Source organism: Triticum dicoccoides, chromosome 5B, assembly GCF_002162155.2.
Source record: "Triticum dicoccoides isolate Atlit2015 ecotype Zavitan chromosome 5B, WEW_v2.0, whole genome shotgun sequence".
NCBI classification, from domain to species: Eukaryota; Viridiplantae; Streptophyta; class Magnoliopsida; order Poales; family Poaceae; genus Triticum; species Triticum dicoccoides.
The window spans coordinates 578530993-578549648 of NC_041389.1; the positions used below are offsets into that span (position 1 = coordinate 578530993).

The 18656-nt window shown below is 45.1% G+C and overlaps 1 protein-coding gene across 1 annotated transcript; it reads right to left on the reverse strand.

Annotated features, from left to right (window-relative positions):
- Positions 1 to 334: 334 nt before the first annotated feature.
- LOC119311752 lies at positions 335 to 3713 on the reverse strand. Its single transcript, XM_037587449.1, has 4 exons — positions 3567 to 3713; positions 1251 to 2354; positions 1011 to 1154; positions 335 to 889 (listed from the first exon to the last, which is right to left on the reverse strand). The coding sequence occupies exons 1-4, from the start codon at positions 3657 to 3659 to the stop codon at positions 557 to 559; spliced, it is 1674 nt and encodes a 557-aa protein (XP_037443346.1). The 5' UTR covers positions 3660 to 3713; the 3' UTR covers positions 335 to 556.
- Between the last annotated feature and the right edge of the window lie 14943 nt (positions 3714 to 18656).

The following is an 18656-nucleotide window of genomic DNA, read 5'->3' on the forward strand; positions in this document are numbered from 1 at the left end:
GGAGAGCGGCCGAAGGAGGATGGGGGAGGGGGGAGGGGGGAGGAGGGACGGATGGAGTACCTCGGTGGAGGAGCAGCGCGGCAGCGGCAGACGACGGAACCGGCACGGATGAGAGTGAGTGAGAGGGTCGGGCGCGTGCAGGATAAGGTAAATAAGTAGTAGCGCATTTCAGAGATACACGCTACTGCTAAGTGGGGCTAGCCATCTGCGCCCAGTACAATCATAGCAGCAGCCCAGTACAATCATAGCAGCAGCGTGTTTTCCTAGCACGCGCTACTGCTAAAGTAGTAGCAGTAGCGCGGTTTATATAGACACGCTACTACTAAGTAGTGAATTGCCCATATACACACTTTTCTTTCTTCTCAGCCACCATAGTTAGGCTTGTGATCTAGTAGAGGGAGGCCACCGGCACAACAAACTCACACTCCCTCCGTCCGAAAATACTCGTTGAAGGAATGGATGTATCTAGACGTATTTTAATTCTAGATACATTCATTTTTATGCATTTTTTCGACGAGTATTTCCGGACGGAGCGAGTACTATTAATTATCAAAAGTCACTCCAAAACTATCTTGTGAACTGGGAAGCCAGTGCCATCCGTGAGTTCTTCGAGCACCTCCAACCTCTCGCACTCATGCCACTCCCGCCGGTGCGGGAGAATCTCCAGTCCGACGAGCTCCTGCTCCTCGTCCTCCACGACATGCCCGTCAAGCAAATGGACACGCCCCAGCCTCCGCGACGCCCTCATGATCCGCTTCACAAAGCCGGTCTGCCACGCAACTCCATCGAAGCCGATGACCACGAGTTCTCTGAGGTGATGGTGCTGTGGTTGCTCGACCTGCACGTCTAGTGATCCAGCAGCACTCACCTTCTCCAAGTTATTGTCAAACTGCATTCAGATTTTCAGAGTTCAGGATATTTGCTTTGCAGAAATATTTCAAAATCGAAAAGGTACGTGTTTTGGCAAAAAGGACATAGTTATTAGGTTATTGGGTCGCCAAGGGACAGACATGAACATGGAGCGACTGCAAGTAAGGTGCGGCAGCAAATAGGATGAATATCCAGAACGTATCCCAGTCCACTGGCACGTTCGCAATGAATAACTTCTTCAGATTGGTAAGCCGGCTGATTATGGTGGTTGGTTTAAGCCACATCTGCAGACATGATATAGTGATATTTAGAACCACCTTATATAGCAATGCAACATTATGATTGATAAAGACAAGATAATTTCAGGAATGGTTCCTCACCTGATGCCCTCTCAATTGCAGAAAAAACTCCTCTACTGGTGGCGGCACCCCTTTAAAGAATTTGCTTAGTGAATGGGTGTTTTTTCTAGGAATCAAATCATGCTCACCAGTATATGCATATCCAGTTTCCAAGAAGTTCAAACTCACATGCCTAAGCCGAGGCACCTCACCGTAGCGTAGTTTGGTTGGCTGACCCCGACAAGCAAATGTTTCAAGACAAGGCACTGAAGTCAGATAGATTTTAAAAATATCACAGTTGTCCACTTGCAGATTCTTCAACCTTGAGTTAGGAAAATTGACGTGTAAAGGAGCGTGGCTATACGGACTATCCCTCAGCCTCAAATCCACCAGCTGCAAGCAATCTCTCAGAATATCGTATACGAGGTGGGGACGTGAACTTCCCTTGCACAGAGTAATTGTTGTGAGCCTCTGAAAAAACAATGGGGGTGTTCCATAATAATGACAGAAATTGGACAGCAGAAGGCGTTTCAGCCGCACATTCTGGCATCTATCTAACCGATAGAATCCAAATTGCTTGCAACGGCTCTCGACGACAATCTCTAAATCTTCAACCCCCCATCTGCCAACCGCTGCCGTAAACCACTCATCAAGACCGGGCCTCCAAAAGGTCTGAAGCCTCAGCTTCTGGAAAGACCGTCGCTGAACATTATCGGGAGGCAGAAGGAATGCGTTCACCCGTTTAACATAGCATCGCATGGCCAGACGCTCATAACGTTGCAGGATGGGTGTGAGCAGATGGACTTTCCACATCCACTGCTCATTCAGGTCTTTGATGGCATTATACCGATCGTACTTGTCACAGATGTCAATCAGATTCTGTGTCCTCTTCACCGCCTCATAGATGGCCTTAGTCTCCATAGCTATTTTCTTCAGCCTGTGGTAGCGTGGAGGGAGAATATCATAAATGGAAAGATCATAAAATGTGTGTGACCGCCGAGGAAGATCCAGCCACCGCTTTGAAAGGATAGTGGTGGTTATTGTTGTGCGCGCGTCTAGCTTGTCAAGGATCATGATCAGTATCTCCTCGGGTAAGCTGGTGATCTTGTCCTCGCAGCAGCTGCTGTGTTCCTCCTTCGTACGCATCTGGTTTCATTTCCATGTGAAAGAATATGGAGTTATGGTCAGTGAAATCCAAGATGCTTACCCAGATAAGTAAGCTACTTGTATTAAAAAGTACTCCCTCCGTTCGGAATTACTTGTCACAAAAATGAATAAAAATGGATGTATCTACAACTAAAATACATCTAGATACATTCATTTCTTGGACGAGTAATTCCGAATGGAGGGAGTACTCCCTCCGTTCGTAAATATAAGTCTTTTTAGAGATTTCAACCACTGTTCAAGATATCTTCCGATATTCTGATAAATCGGCCGATTTATCGCTTACCATTGTCTGACCGATAAGATAAATCGGCCGATAAATCAGCCGATATGGCGATAAATCGGCCGATATGCCGATAAACTGGCCGGTTTACCCCTTATCATTGGTCGACCAATAAGTTCCCGATAAGCGATATCCCCAACATTGATTTCAACACAGACCTATTTTAGAGTGTAGAACCACTCATTTTGCTCCGTTTGTAGTCCGCATTGGGATCTTTAAAAAGACTTATATTTACGAATGGAGGGAGTACTTCCTCTTTAAAGAAATATAGTGATCTAAAAGATCTTATATCTCTAGTATCACAGCGACTAACACCTTCAAGAGTGTTTTTATCAGAAACAAACAAAATAGTGACGTTATTTTGCAGGGAAAACTAAATAATGACGTGAACAAGGAAACAGTTTAAGAGCAATTCAAACAAGTAGATAAATTATAACCCAAAAAACGCAGCAAAACAATCACCTTAAACTGCGTTGTCTCTATTTACGGCATCAGTATATATTGATACAGTTTTGCTAAAGCACATCTAGATGTGCCATCACATCTAAGTCCTATGGCATTGATCTTACATGGAGATTCATGTGAGTATTTTCTTGATTCTGTTTCTTTTTCTGTATATGCTTGATTGAATCACTTAGGTGTACAATAACTAATAACTAAGGCATCTAGATGTACTCGCTCTAGACAGCATATTGGTATATTCTGCAACACATGGAGCGATCCAGAAAATACAGAGATGTTCTCTTGGAAAAATAAAAGAGGGGGATTTGCGTGGCCACCAGTTCAATTGCTGGACGAGTTTGAACATTAATTAGCAGCGAGAGCAGAATTGCTTCCAAAAGATGTGAAATTTATATAGGTAAAACAGGAGGCGGAGGAGGAGAGAGAGGGGATTGGGGGTGGCCGCGTACACGCTTGGACGAGGAGGAAACGGTTGTGGCGATGGAGATATCGGATGTCCTCCTGAGCCGGCGGTAGAGCCGAGGCGATGTGTCCATGGCCATCGGGTCTCCGAGCAGCGGTGGCTGGCCGGCCGGGAGTAGACAGCAGCGGTGGATCTGGGATTGTTTGCGTGTCGTGGGTGGTCCGGGGGGTGAAATATCAAAAGCACCAGATGAGAGACTTCTGTGCACAAAAGAACGTATTTGTGTGTACTTCATCCCGTACTAGAATCAATGCCATCGATCTGTAATCCAATGGTCCAGATTCTACGCTAGTAGGCCCACTTTCGGCGCAAATTGCTCATTTTCAACACAAATTGGCCCGCTATCGGCGCCAAATTGATCAATTTCGACCCTTATTCGGCGTGCTTCGGCATAAATTCAACATAAGGTATTTTTTATCACATAGTTCATCACAGAAAATCAATAGAAATCAAATAGTTCAATACAAATTATATAGTTCAACAAATAAAAACTAATATTTCATCACAAGTCGAGCTAGGTGTTACCCTTAAGCCTCCATAGGTGCTCCACCAGATCCTGCTACAGTTGTTGATGCACCAGTGAATCTCGGATCTCCTGACGCATATTGAGGAAGACAGTTCAGGTTGCCGGTAAGTGGTGATCAACTTGAGCAAGAGGACTCTGCCTGTAATATGGTTCAGTGTCAAACACTGGCTCTTCCTGCTCGCTCTCAATGATCATGTTGTGCAAGATGCACAGCAAGTCATGATCTTCCATATTTGATCTTTCGACCAGGTCTGAGCAGGGTACCGGACAACAGCAAATCGAGATTGGAGCATACCAAATGCCCGCTTGACATCCTTCCTGCAAGCCTCCCAAACCTTCGCAAAGTGTGAGTTCTTGCCTCCTCTCATAGGGTTTGCGTTAGTCTTCACAAATTTGGACCATCTCGGATAGATGCCATCTGCTAGGTAGTATCCCTTGTTGTAGTGCCGCCCATTGACCTCGAAATTCACCGGAGGAGAATGAGCGTCAACGAGCTTGGCAAAGACAGGGGAGCACTGTAGTACGTTGATGTCATTGTGAGTTCCTGACATACCAAAGAAGGAGTGCCAAATCCATAGGTCGTGTGTGGCCAATGCCTCAAGTACCACACTGCAACCGCCTTTTGCGCCTTTGTACATCCCCTGCCAAGCAAATGGACAGTTTTTCCATTTCCAATGCATGTAGTCGATGCTTCCAAGCATCCCTGGAAATCCTCTTTGTTGCATTATGTGCTAGGATCCGAGGATTGTCTTCGGCATTGGGTGATCGCAAGTATTGCGGTCCGAACACTGCCACCACTGCCCTGCAGAACTTGTAGAAACACTCAATTGTCGTGGACTCGGCCATGCGTCCATAGTCTTCTAGTGAATCATCGGGAGCTCCGTATGCAAGCATCCTCATAGCTGTCATGCACTTCTGGATTGAGGTGAATCCAAGTGTGCCGGTGCAATCCTTCTTGCACTTGAAGTAGCTGACGACCTCCCAGATGGAATTCACAATCCTGAGGAAGAGCTTTCGGCTCATCCGATAACAACGTCGAAATACTTTGTCGCCGCGCAGTGAAGCGTCGGTGAAGTAGTCGGAGTAGAGCAAGCAATAGCCTTCTAGTCGATGTCGGTTCTTTGCCTTCAGCCGGCCCGGCGCCGAGCCACCTCGTCGTGGCTTTGCATTGCTCGCAGCAGGCTGGCAGGGCTACGAGGAACATGAGATGCTCTTCGTCCTGGACATCGACATCAGCTTCTTCCTCCAGCAGAGCCGCTAGCGCCTCCTCGTTGTCTGAGTCCATCGCCGAGCAGACAAATCGCCGAACACCTGGTGGGTGTGGTAGACGCACAGCCGCCGGTATCCCACCCTGCTCGACCGGAGCGCCGGAAAACTCGCCCAGAAACGGGGTGGAGGATGCCGCGGCGGAACCCTCTCTCTTTTCCGGGGGGGGAATGGCCTATCTAGCGGTGGTGGGGGTGGGCGGCGCCGGGATAATCAAGGCGGCGGGGGGCATGCGTGCGGGAGGAGGGGTGAATCTGGACATGCAGGATGCCTTTTTTGCCTGATAGTGTGGCCCAAACGCGGTTTTCCCTTCCGCCGGAGCCCCCAAGCGCCCCCAGTGCGCTTGGTTCAGCCTGGGATCGCCAGACCCAAAAACGTGAAGGAAATATGCCCTAGAGGCAATAATAAAGTTGTTATTTTATATTTCCTTATATCATGATAAATGTTTATTATTCATGCTAGAATTGTATTAACCGAAAACTTGATACATGTGTGAATACATAGACAAACAGAGTGTCACTAGTATGCCTCTACTTGACTAGCTTGTTAATCAAAGATGGTTAAGTTTCCTAGCCATAGAAATGATTTGTCATTTGATTAACGGGATCACATCATTAGAGAATGATGTGATTGACTTGACCCATCCATTAGCTTAGCACAATGATCGTTTAGTTTGTTGCTATTGCTTTCTTCATAACTTATACATGTTCCTATGGCTATGAGATTATACAACTCCCGAATACCGGAGGAACACTTAGTGTGCTATCAAACGTCACAACATAATTGGGTGATTATAAATATGCTCTACATGTGTCTCCGATGGTATTTGTTGAGTTGTCATAGATCGAGATTAGGATTTGTCACTCCGATTGTCGGAGAGGTATCTCTGGGCCCTCTCGGTAATGCACATCACTATAAGCCTTGCAAGCAATGTGACTAATGAGTTAGTTGCGGGATGATGCATTACGGAACGAGTAAAGAGACTTGGCGGTAACGAGATTGAACTAGGTATTGAGATACCGACGATCGAATCTCGGGCAAGTAACATACGGATGACAAAGTGTGACACCCCAAAAATTTGGCCTTGTTTTATTTAAAAAAATTTTTGCCAGGAATTAAAACTTTGGATTTCTGAGCTCCATTTTGATTTTTTTTAAAATCATTTCCTTCCCTGTTATGATGAGTTTCTCCCAAAGAGAAAACTTTTCAAATTTGTTATTGGACTTATTTAACCTCTCAAGAAAAACTTTCCTTTTATCAGTATAACTAATTAAATAAATAAGTTGCTTGCTCTTTATTTTCTTGAAAAAGGTTTTCTAGGTTAAATGGCCATATTTGAACTACAACCATTTGATAAATTCACTTAAAATTCCCATAAAAATTTGGAGATGTCATGTGATGATTTTAAATAACTTTTATGCAAAAATATATTTCATTCATGAAATATTTTGAGCCCTACTCTCAATTTTTCTTCTCTGGTCCAGAGTGCATTTTTTCACAGCAACCTATTTAAATATTTCTTTAAAACTTCTACCAAAATTAAGGGAGGTCAGTAGGAGCATATTATTTCACCTTGTGCAAAAACCTATTTATGTTCTTTTAAAAATTTGAGTGGATCAACCTCATTTCCATTCTGGTCCAATTTGAGGATTTGTACAGCAACCACCATTTTAGTTGCTCCTATACCCTTAATTATTTCTCCTACTTGTAGTCCCCCATGTTAAACCCTTAAGTCCAGGAGCATGCACCTTTTGGATCATTTTTGGTTCATGAAATAATGCTATTTATTTCCTGTCCAGAAATGTAGTTTTGTAAAACTTGCACTAGCAAGTTTCCCCTTTTGTCCAACTAACCTCACCACTCTCTTTTGCATCTAAAGAGACCCCCATCTGGAGTTTTTGGCCACCCCAAGACCTGCCTAAGTGCATGTGGCATTTTGCCAAACACCTGGAGAGCATGACCAGTTCTGGCATGATTGTGGCATTGCTCTGTGAACTTGCACCTCTGATCAAACCAGCATGTCCACTAGACTCCCCGTTGCTCCTAACCTCGATCTGGTAAATCCCATCCTCACTTGCGACCTGTAGCATGCCTCGGCATTGTGTCGAACACCTGGTGTGCGTGCACTGGACGCGCCCAGAGCGCGCGTATTGCAGCCGCGCGCCCGAGCCGACACGCCGGCCCCACGGCTTTGGCTCGCTCTGCAGCACCACGCCACGCGCTCCCCTCCTCGCAGCAACGCGCCAAGCAGCCCCCGCCGCGCCCGGCAGGCCAAGAGCTAGCCGCCGCCGCCGCCCGACAGCCCTGCGCCGTGCAGCGCCGCCCAAGCCACCCCGGCTCGCCACCTGGCCCCTGGAGCAGTGCCCTCTCGTCCACTAGCTCTTGCCGTCATCCCCAGCCGCGCCACGTTGCCCTGCAAGCTACAGCGAGGCGGTTCGCTGGAGAGCTTATCCGGCCGCCACGGAACCGACCTCGACGGGCTATAAGAGGAGGCCCCGAGCCACCCCGGGCACGCAGGAAGCCTTAGAGTGCTCCCCTAGTCCTCCCATGGCAGCCAATCGACTCGGGGGAGGTCTTCATCCCCATCTCCGGCAACGGCGGCCGCCACCACTGCCCCGGCCAATTCGGCACCACCAGGGCCTCCCACTCTTCGTTCTCTCCACCAAGAACCCCCTCATCCTCCCGTAAACCTTCCCCCTACTCCATTTCGATCGAGAACCACCGCCGCCCCGAAGCCACCTTGCACCGAAACCTCCCTCCGCCGCGAAGCTCACCGCCGACGACTTCTTCCACCGCTGTCGACCCCTCGACCACCGGGAGAAACGCCCCAGCCGTGCGGATCCATCCCCGCCCTCCAGAGGCCGCGAGGAGCCGCCGCTCGCCAGCGTTGGTCGCCGGAGTCCCGCCTCCGCTCAGGACAGAGGAAGAAGGAGGAGGGCGGACTGGTCAAACCTGACCAGTGGGCCAGGCGGGCCCACTGTCAGTGACCCTGCGCATATCCACGTCGGTTAAGTGAAGACGTATTAACCCCAGTACGTCTCCCGTTTTCGAAGACGTATTCTGCCGAAACGTTTTCTTTTCTGTTTTATATTAAAAACAGATTTTGACCAGAACTTTGACTGGCTATAACTTTTTAAATATAAATCCAAATGAGTTGATTCTTTTTCCTACCTTCTTCAAATTTGGTCTAGTTTATTTTAAGATTTATTTGAAAAAATTTCAAACAACTTTTTGGTTCTGTTTTTGAAATATGTGTTAATTCAAATATATTTTAAAATAGGATTTTGGGAGAGAGAAGAAGCTTTCAAAAGTTTTGGAGTGCACCCTGCCTTTCCACACATTGAAGGCAAGCATTCTGAACCCCGGCATAATAATTTTTGGAGTGATCATTGATGCATTTATAACACCACTGCATTTCGAAGGACTTGTTATTTCATGTGATATGATCATATGCATGGGTGCATGTTATTGATTTCCATGCTGTTGGAAACGAACACACTTGTGATGATAATCACCCTCATATGCCTTGACATGCATACCGGCAGAAAACCGTGAAAAAAAACTCTGCCTTGGGTAGGTATGAGTTTGTCACCGGTCTCCGTCGGGACGGTTATGTCTGATATGGCATGGCAAGGTGATATGAGCGGTGACCCTGTTGGATGGATTATATTTGTTATACTAATCATGCAGGGAATACTTTAACCTCCTGAGTCGACCGTAGATCGAGTCTTGTTCCAGTAACCCCCACACTTGTTTCGTACTACCACTCGTCTCTACAGCAAGTAGAGTACGGTTCAGTAAGTTGTCAACCTCTTTCTAGCACACACCGTACAGAGAGGCCATGGTGGAAGATACTGGTTGTAACTGGTAGGCAGGCCACCTGGTCCGGGAGCATGGGTGTTTCCGGTTGGGACCGAGAGGGGAGGCCACCCCTTAGAGCGCGCGATATAAATTTGATCCCATGCTACGCGAGGTTGTAGCCTTCCCACTTAGAGTTTGCTTAACAGGTGTCGTGGGTGATTCCAGACACGTGTGTGATAAGCTGGTGTGTGCAAGTTAGGTGTGTTTTCAACAAAAAGACCGTAGATGGAATTAGTCCTGATGGACTAAAGAAATCCGTTACTCGTGGGTAAAGAGTACACCCTCTGCAGAGAATAAACCTATTCGAATAGCCGTGTCCATGGTTAAGGATTACAGTCTGGGATGGGTCAGGTGTCGGTCTTAGTGTCGGTCTTCGGAGGTGAAACTGTTAACCAGAAGAATGGAATTACTACCCGTGACTTGTGATATCTGTGATGATTATTATTATTGTTGACTAACCCGTGATATTATTGTTATTACCGAATATCTCTGGGATGGTTCTACCTCCGGGATATTCATTATGATCATTTCTTTTAAAGCCCTTTATGTGGCGTCGCTCAGACGCCCGACTGTGGCATTTTCTTTTAAAGCCCTTTATGTGGCGTCGCTCAGACGCCCGACTGTGGCATTTATTTTAAAGCCCTTTATGTGGCGTCACTCAGACGCCCGACTGTGGCATTACTTGATTATTTGTTTCATAAGTTTTTATACTACCATGTTATTGCAATTTTATAAATAACTTGCTTGCACGCATCAGAATTTCATTTATCTATTGTGACTGACGTCATGAGCATAAAATATTTTAGCACATCATTGTTATACCTATGTTCATAATGTTTGCGAGTACATTCAAAGTACTCACTGGCTTGTCCCTGGCTATTGTCTTGGCCAGATTTTCTTGCACGGAGAGGAGTGACGCGGTGACAGCCCCGGAACCTAAGCAATGGAGATAGCAGCCTCGCGAAGATAGGAGTTAACCTGGTCAGCTGTTCCTGTGGGAATTGGAGTCCCATAGACACTGATGATCCACAAACCGCTTCCGCCATCAACCACTAGAAACCATTTGTTGTACTCACAGGCCAGAATGGTCTTGTACTGCATATTTTGTATGTTGCTTGGAATTTCTGTATCAAGTTGGAGCCTCATCAGCTAACAGTAATCCTGGGGCTGATGAGCACGATGGTCTTTTCTGGAAATTTATTTCCCGGAAAGTCGGTCGCGACACAAAAGGAACAACATATGCTGTTATGCGGTTTGACCGATAAAGATCTTCGTAGAATATGTAGGAACCAATATGAGCATCCAGGTTCCACTATTGGTTATTGACCGAAGATGAGTCTCAGTCATGTCTACATAGTTCTCAAACCCATAGGGTCCGCACGCTTAACGTTCGATGACGATCGGTATTATGAGTTTAAGTGTTTTGATGTACCGAAGGTTGTTCGGAGTCCCGGATGTGATTACGGACATGACGAAGAGTCTCGAAATGGTCGAGACATAAAGATCATTATATTGGAAGGCTATGTTTGGGCATCGGAAGGGTTCCGGGTGAGTTCGGGCATTTACCGGAGTACGGGTTACCTGAACCCCCCCGGGGAGTGTATGGGCCTTAATGGGCCTTAGTGGGAGAGAGGAGGAGGCGTCCAGGTGGAGGGAGCCTTCCCCCAAGCCCAATCCGAATTGGGTGGGGGACGGCCCCTCCCTTTCCTTCTCCCTCTCTCCTCCTTCCTTCCTCTCCTACTCCAACTAGGGAAGGGGGGAACCCTACTCCTGGTCGGAGTAGGACTCCCCCTAGGTCGCTCCATAGAGAGGGCCGGCCCTCCCCTCCTCCACTCCTTTATATACGGGGGAGGGGGGCACCCCATAGACACACAAGTTGATTGTTTAGCCGTGTGCGGTGCCCCCCTCCATAGATTTCCACCTCGGTCATAAGTTGCAGTGCTTAGGCGAAGCCGTGCGCCGGTAGCTTCATCATCACCATCACCACGCCGTCGTGCTGAAGAAACTCTCCCTCGACCTCAGCTAGATCTAGAGTTCGTGGGACGTCACCGAGCTGAACATGTGCAGATCGCGGAGGTGCCGTACTTTCGGTGCTAGGATCGGTCGGATCATGAAGACATACGACTACATCAACCGCGTTGTCATAACGCTTCCGCTTTCGGTCTATGAGGGTACATGGACAACACTCTCCCCTCTCGTTGCTATGCATCACCTAGATGGATCTTGCGCGTGCATAGGATTTTTTTTCGAAATTATTGTGTTCCCCAATAGTGGCATCCGAGCCAGGTTTATGCGTAGATGTTATATGCATGAGTAGAACACAAAGAGTTGTGGGCGATAATAGTCATACTGCTTACCAGCATGTCATACTTTGATTCGGCGGTATTGTTGGATGAAGCGGCTCAGACCGACATTACGCGTACACTTACGCGAGACTGGTTATACCGACATGCTTCGCACACAAGTGGCTATTGGGTGTCTGTTTCTCCAATTTTAGTTGAATCGAGTGTGACTACGCCCGATCCTTGTTGAAGATTAAAACAGCAAACTTGACGAAAAATCGTTATGGTTTTGATGCGTAGGTAAGAACGGTTCTTGCTAAGCCCGTAGCAGCCACGTAAAATTTGCAACAACAAAGTAGAGGACGTCTAACTTATTTTTGCAGGGAATGTTGTGATGTGATATGGTCAAGACATGATGCTAAATTTTATTGTATGAGATGATCATGTTTTGTAACAGAGTTATCGGCAACTGGCAGGAGCCATATGATTGTCGCTTTATTGTATGAAATGCAATCGCCATGTAACTGCTTTACTTTATCACTAAGCGGTAGCGATAGTCGTAGAAGCAATATTTGATGAGACGACAACGATGCTTTGATGGAGATCAAGGTGTCAAGCCGGTGACGATGGTGATCATGACGATGCTTTGGAGATGGAGATCAAAGGCACAAGATGATGATGGCCATATCATATCACTTATATTGATTGCATGTGATGTTTATCCTTTATGCATCTTATTTTGCTTAGATCGGCGGTAGCATTATAAGATGATCTCTCACTAAATTTCAAGGTATAAGTGTTCTCCCTGAGTATGCAACGTTGCTACAGTTCGTCGTGCCGAGACACCACGTGATGATCGGGTGTGATAAGCTCTACGTTCACATACAACAAGTGCAAGCCAGTTTTGCACATGCAGAATACTCGGGTTAAACTTGACGAGCCTAGCATATGCAGATATGGCCTCGGAACACTGAGACCGAAAGTTCGAGCGTGAATCATATAGTAAATATGATCAACATAGTGATGTTCACCATTGAAAACTACTCCATCTCACGTGATGATCGGGCATGGTTTAGTTGATTTGGATCACGTGATCACTTAGATGATTAGAGGGATGTCTATCTAAGTGGGAGTTCTTAAGTAATATGATTAATTGAACTTTAATTTATCATGAACTTAGTCCTGGTAGTATTTGCATAACTATGTTGTAGATCAATAGCTCATGATATAGCTCCCCGTTTATTTTTGATATGTTCCTAGAGAAAAACTATGTTGAAATATGATAGTAGCAATGATGCGGACTAAGTCCGCGATCTGAGGATTATCCTCATTGTTGCACAGAAGAATTATGTCCTTGATGCATCGCTAGGTGACAGACCTATTGCAGGAGCAGATATAGACGTTATGAACGTTTGGCAAGCTCGGTATGATAACTACTTGATAGTTTAGTGTGCCATGCTTTACGGCTTAGAACTGGGACTTCAAAAATGTTTTGAACGCCACAGAGCATATAAGATGTTTCAAGAGCTGAAATTGGTATTTCAGACTCATGCCCGAGTCAAGAGGTATGAGGCCTCTGATAAGTACTTTGCCTACAAGATGGATGAGAATAGCTCAACCGGTGAGCATGTGCTCAGAATGTCTGAGTACTACAATCGCTTGAATCAAGTGGGAGTTAATCTTCCAGATAAGATAGTGATTGACAGAGTTCTCTAGTGACTATCACCAAGTTACTGGAACTTCGTGATGAACTATAATATGCAAGGGATGACGAAAACGACTCCCCGAGATCTTCGCGATGTTGAAATCGGTGAAGGTAGAAATCAAGAAAAGCATCAAGTGTTGATGGTTGACAAGACCACTAGTTTCAAGTAAAAGGGAAAGGGAAAGAAAGGGAACTTCACAAAGAATGGCAAGGAAGTTGCCACTCCCATGAAGAAGCCCAAAGCTAGACCCAAGCCTGAAACTGAGTGCTTCTACTACAAAGGAAATGGTCACTGGAAGTGGAACTGCCCTAGATACTTGGCGGATAAGAAGGATAGCAAAGTGAACAAAGGTATATTTGATATACATGTTATTGATGTGTACTTTACTAGTGTTTATAGCAAACCCCTCAGTATTTGATACTAGTTCTGGTGCTAAGAGTAGTAGCTCGAAATGGGAGTTGCAAAAATAAACAAAGACTAGTTGAGGACAAGGTGACGATGTGTGTTGGAAATGATTCCAAGGTTGATAAGATCACCATCGCACACTCCCTTTACCTTCGGGATTAGTGTTGAACCTAAAATAAATGTTATTTGGTGTTTGCGTTGAGCATAATATGATTGGATCATGTTTATTGCAATACAGTTATTCATTTAAAAGAATAATTATTATTCTGTTTACATGAATAAAACCTACTATGGTCATACACCCAAGGTGAATGGTTTATTGAATCTCGGTCGTAGTGATACACATATTCATAATATTGAAGCCAAAAGATGCAAAATTAATAATGATAGTGCAACGTATTTGTGGCACTACCGTTTAGATCATATTGGTGTAAAGCGCATGAAGAAACTCCATGATGATGGGTTTTTGGAATCACTTGATTATGAATCACTTGATGCTTGCGAACCATGCCTCATGGGCAAGATGACTAAGACTCCGTTCTCTGGAACAGTGGAGCGAGCCACTGACTTATTGGAAATAATACATACCGTTGTATGCAGTCCAATGAGTGTTGAAGCTTGCGGCGGGTATCGTTATTTTCTGACCTTCACAGATGATTTGAGCAGATATGGGTATATCTACTTGATGAAACACAAGTCTGAAACATTTGAAAAGTTCAAAGAATTTCAGAGTGAAGTGGAAAATCATCGTAACAAGAAAATAAAGTTTCTACCATCTGATCACGGAGATAAATATTTGAGTTACGAGTTTGGTCTTCATTTCAAACAATGTGGAATGGTTTCGCAACTCACGCCACCTCGAACACCATAGCATAAAGGTGTGTCTGAACGTCATAACCGTACTTTATTAGATATGGTGCAATCTATGATGTCTCTTACCGATTTACCACTATTGTTTTGGGGTTATGCGTTAGAGACGGCTGCATTCACGTTTAATAGGGCACCATCTAAATCCGTTGAGATGACACCGTATGAATTGTGGTTTGGCAAGAAACCTAAGCTGTCGTTTCTTAAAGTTTGGGGTTGCGATACTTATGTGAAAAAGCTTCAACCTGATAAGCTCGAACCCAAATCGGAGAAATGTGTCTTCATAGGATACCCAAAGGAAACTGTTGAGTACACCTTCTATCACAAATCCGAAGGTAAAATATTCATTGCTAAGAATGGATCCTTTCTAGAGAAGGAGTTTCTTTCGAAAGAAGTGAGTGGGAGTAAAGTAGAACTTGATGAGGTAATTGTACCTTATCCCGAATTGGAAAGTAGTTCATCACATAAATCAGTTCCAGTGATTCCTACACCAACTATTGAGGAAGCTACTGATGATGATCATGAAACTTCAGATCAAGTTACTACCGAACCTCGTAGGTCAACCAGAGTACGGTCCGCACCAGAGTGGTACAGTAATCTTGTTCTGGAAATCATGTTACTAGACCATGACGAACCTACGAACTATGAGGAAGCGATGATGAGCCCAGATTCCACGAGATGGCTTGTGGCCATGAAATCTAAGATAGGATCTATGTATGAAAACAAAGTATGGACTTTGATTGACTTGCCCGATGATCGGTGAGCCATCGAGAATAAATGGATCTTCAAGAGGAAGATGGACGCTGATAGTAGTGTTACTATCTACAAAGCTCGAATTGTCGCAAAAGGTTTTCGACAAGTTCAAGGTGTTGACTACGATGAGACTTTATCACTATTGATGCTTAAAAGTCTGTCTGAATCATGTTAGCAGTTGCCGCATTTTATGAAATCTGGCAAATGGATGTCAAAACTGCATTCCTTAATGGATTTCTTAAAGAAGAGTTGTATATGATGCAACCAGAAAGGTTTTGTCAATCCTAAAGGTGCTAACAAAGTGTGCAAGCTCCAGCAAGCCATTTATGGACTGGTGCAAGCCTCTCGGAATTGGAATATACGCTTTGATAGTATGATCAAAGCATATGGTTTTATACAGACTTTTAGAGAAGCCTATATTGACAAGAAAGTGAATGGGAGCACTACAACCTTTCTAATAAGTATATGTGAATGACATATTGTTGATCGGAAATGATGTAGAATTTTCTAGAAAGCATAAAGGAGTGTTTGAAAGGAGTTTTTCAAAGAAAGACCTCGGTGAAGCTACTTACATATTGGGCATCAAGATCTATAGAGATAGATCAAGATGCTTGATAAGATTTTTCAATGAGTACATACATTGACAAGATTTTGAAGTAGTTCAAAATGGAACGGTAAAAGAAGGAGTTCTTGCCTGTATTGCAAGTGTAAAGTTGAGTAAGACTCAAAACATGACCACGACAGAAAATAGAAAGAGAATGAAAAGTCATTCCCTATGCCTCAGTCATAGGTTCTATAAAGTATGCTATGCTGTGTACCAGACCTATTGTGTACCTCACCATGAGTTTGGCAAGAGGGTACAATAGTGATCTAGGAGTGGATCACTGAACAACGGTCAAAATTATCCTTAGTGCAATAAGGAAATGTTTCTCGGTTATGGAGGTGACAAAGAGTTCATCATAAAGAGTTATGTCGATGCAAGCTTTGACACCGATCTGGATGACTCTAAGTCTCGATCTAGATACATATTGAAAGTGGGAACATTTAGCTAGAGTAGCTCTGTGCAGAGCATTGTAGACATACAAATTTGCAAAATACATAGGGATATGAATATGGCAGACCCATTGACTAAAGCTCTCTCACAAGCAAAACATGATCACACCTTAGTACTCTTTGGGTGTTAATCACATAGCGATGTGAACTAGATTACTAACTCTAGTAACCTTTGGGTGTTGGTCACATAGCGATGTGAACTATGGGTGTTAATCACATGGTGATGTGAACTATTTGTGTTAAATCACATGGTGATGTGAACTAGATTATTGACTCTAGTGCAAGTGGGAGACTGAAGGAAATATGCCTTAGAGCCAATAATAAAGTTGTTATTTTATATTTCCTTATATCATGATAAATGTTTATTATTCATGCTAGAATTGTATTAACCGGAAACTTGATACATGTGTGAATACAAAGACAAACAGAGTGTCACTAGTATGCCTCCACTTGACTAGCTCGTTAATCAAAGATGGTTAAGTTTCCTAGCCATAGACATGAGTTGTCATTTGATTAACGGGATCACATCATTAGCTTAGCACAATGATCGTTTAGTTTGTTGCTATTTCTTTCTTCATAACTTATAAATGTTCCTATGACTATGAGATTATACAACTCCCGAATACCGGAGGAACACTTAGTGTGCTATCAAACGTCACAACGTAACTGGGTGATTATAAAGATGCTCTACATGTGTATCCGATGGTATTTGTTGAGTTGGCATAGATCGAGATTAGGATTTGTCACTCCAATTGTCAGAGAGGTATCTCTGGGCCCTCTCGGTAATGCACATCACTATAAGCCTTGCAAGCAATGTGAATAATGAGTTAGTTGCGGGATGATGCATTACGGAATGAGTAAAGATACTTGCCGCTAATGAGATTGAACTAGGTATTGAGATACCGACGATCGAATCTCGGGCAAGTAACATACCGATGACAAAGGGAACAACGTATGTTGTTATGCGGTTTGACCGATAAAGATCTTCGTAGAATATGTAGGAACCAATATGAGCATCCAGGTTCCGCTATTGGTTATTGACCGGAGACGAGTCTCGGTCATGTCTACATAGTTCTCTAACCCGTAGGGTCCGCACGCTTAATGTTCGATGACGATTGGTATTATGAGTTTAAGTGTTTTGATGTACCGAAGGTTGTTCGGAGTCCCGGGTGTGATCACGGACATGACGAGGAGTCTCGAAATGGTTGAGACATAAAGATCGATATATTGGAAGGCTATGTTTGGACATCGAAGGGTTCCAGTGAGTTCGGGCATTTACCGGAGTCCCCGGGGGTTACCAGAACACCCCGGGGAGTGTATGGGCCTTAATGGGCAGAGGAGGAGGCGGCCAGGTGGAGGGTGTAAGGGCATATTTATCCCTTAGTTGTTTTGGTGATTGATTACAATGCTTTTGCGGACTAATCGCGTGCATTGAGTATTTCAGATATATCATGACTAGCAAGACGATTTGGTGCCCCTCGAAGACTATTGAAGACGACGTTTTCTCTATGTTTCTTTTCGGTGGATTTGAGTCGTAGGATAGCCGTACTATTAAGAGGGGGTCCGCTTTGCAAAGGTTTGGGTGGAACCATCATGTACACGTTTACTCCTTTGCACTACCTTTCCTGTGGCACTTTGGAGCATCCACCATCTTTTCTTATCTATGCAAAAGGTCGTGATTGCTGAACTAAGGCATGCGGTAGTACTGCTCCTAGGAGCGGTAGTACCGCAGGCCCTTGCGGTAGTACCGGCCTCTGGCGCAGTAGTACCGCAAGTGCCCACGGTAGTACCGCTTCCTAGGCGTGGTAGTACTGTGGCCTCAGGCCAGGCGTTGCTGCTCTTGCGGTAGTAGGGGCGGATATAATTTTTTACATCCGCGCCCTATGCGGTAGTACCGCGCCCCCGGCACGGTTGTATCGTGCACTCTGGCCAGGCTCAGCTGCATACACGACAGTAGGAGCAGATGTAATTTTTTACATCCGCGCCCCGCGCGGTAGTACCACTCCTGGCCTGTAGTACTACCGTGTCGGATGTTTGCATAGATCCCAACTCAGCAGAAGTTGCCACGGATGTATTTTTATATGTTCTCGCCTTCTCAGAATCTGGACTATCCCTGCCTTGCAGTAGTACTGCAAGGGGGAGCGGTAGTACCGCGCCAGCGGTTCTACCGCCCTCTGCTTCACTGCATCTGAGCGGTTCTGATTTCTGCTGCTCGGGCGGTAGTACCGCGGGGCCCTGCGAGAGTACCGCGTGCCCTTGCGGTAGCACCGCGTCCCTTGCGTGGTAGTACTGTGCTACGCAGGCTGAGTTGGTGGATAACGGTTGGATTTGTTCTTCCACTATATAAGGGGTGTCTT

Coding starts and splice junctions, on each gene's coding strand:
- LOC119311752 (XM_037587449.1), bottom strand. CDS start 3,659: ATGGCCATGGACACATCGCCTCGGCTCTACCGCCGGCTCAGGAGGACA. Junction 2,355..3,566: donor TTTCCTCCTCGTCCAAGCGT/GTACGCGGCCAC, acceptor AAATGAAACCAG/ATGCGTACGAAGGAGGAACA. Junction 1,155..1,250: donor TGCAATTGAGAGGGCATCAG/GTGAGGAACCAT, acceptor TCATGTCTGCAG/ATGTGGCTTAAACCAACCAC.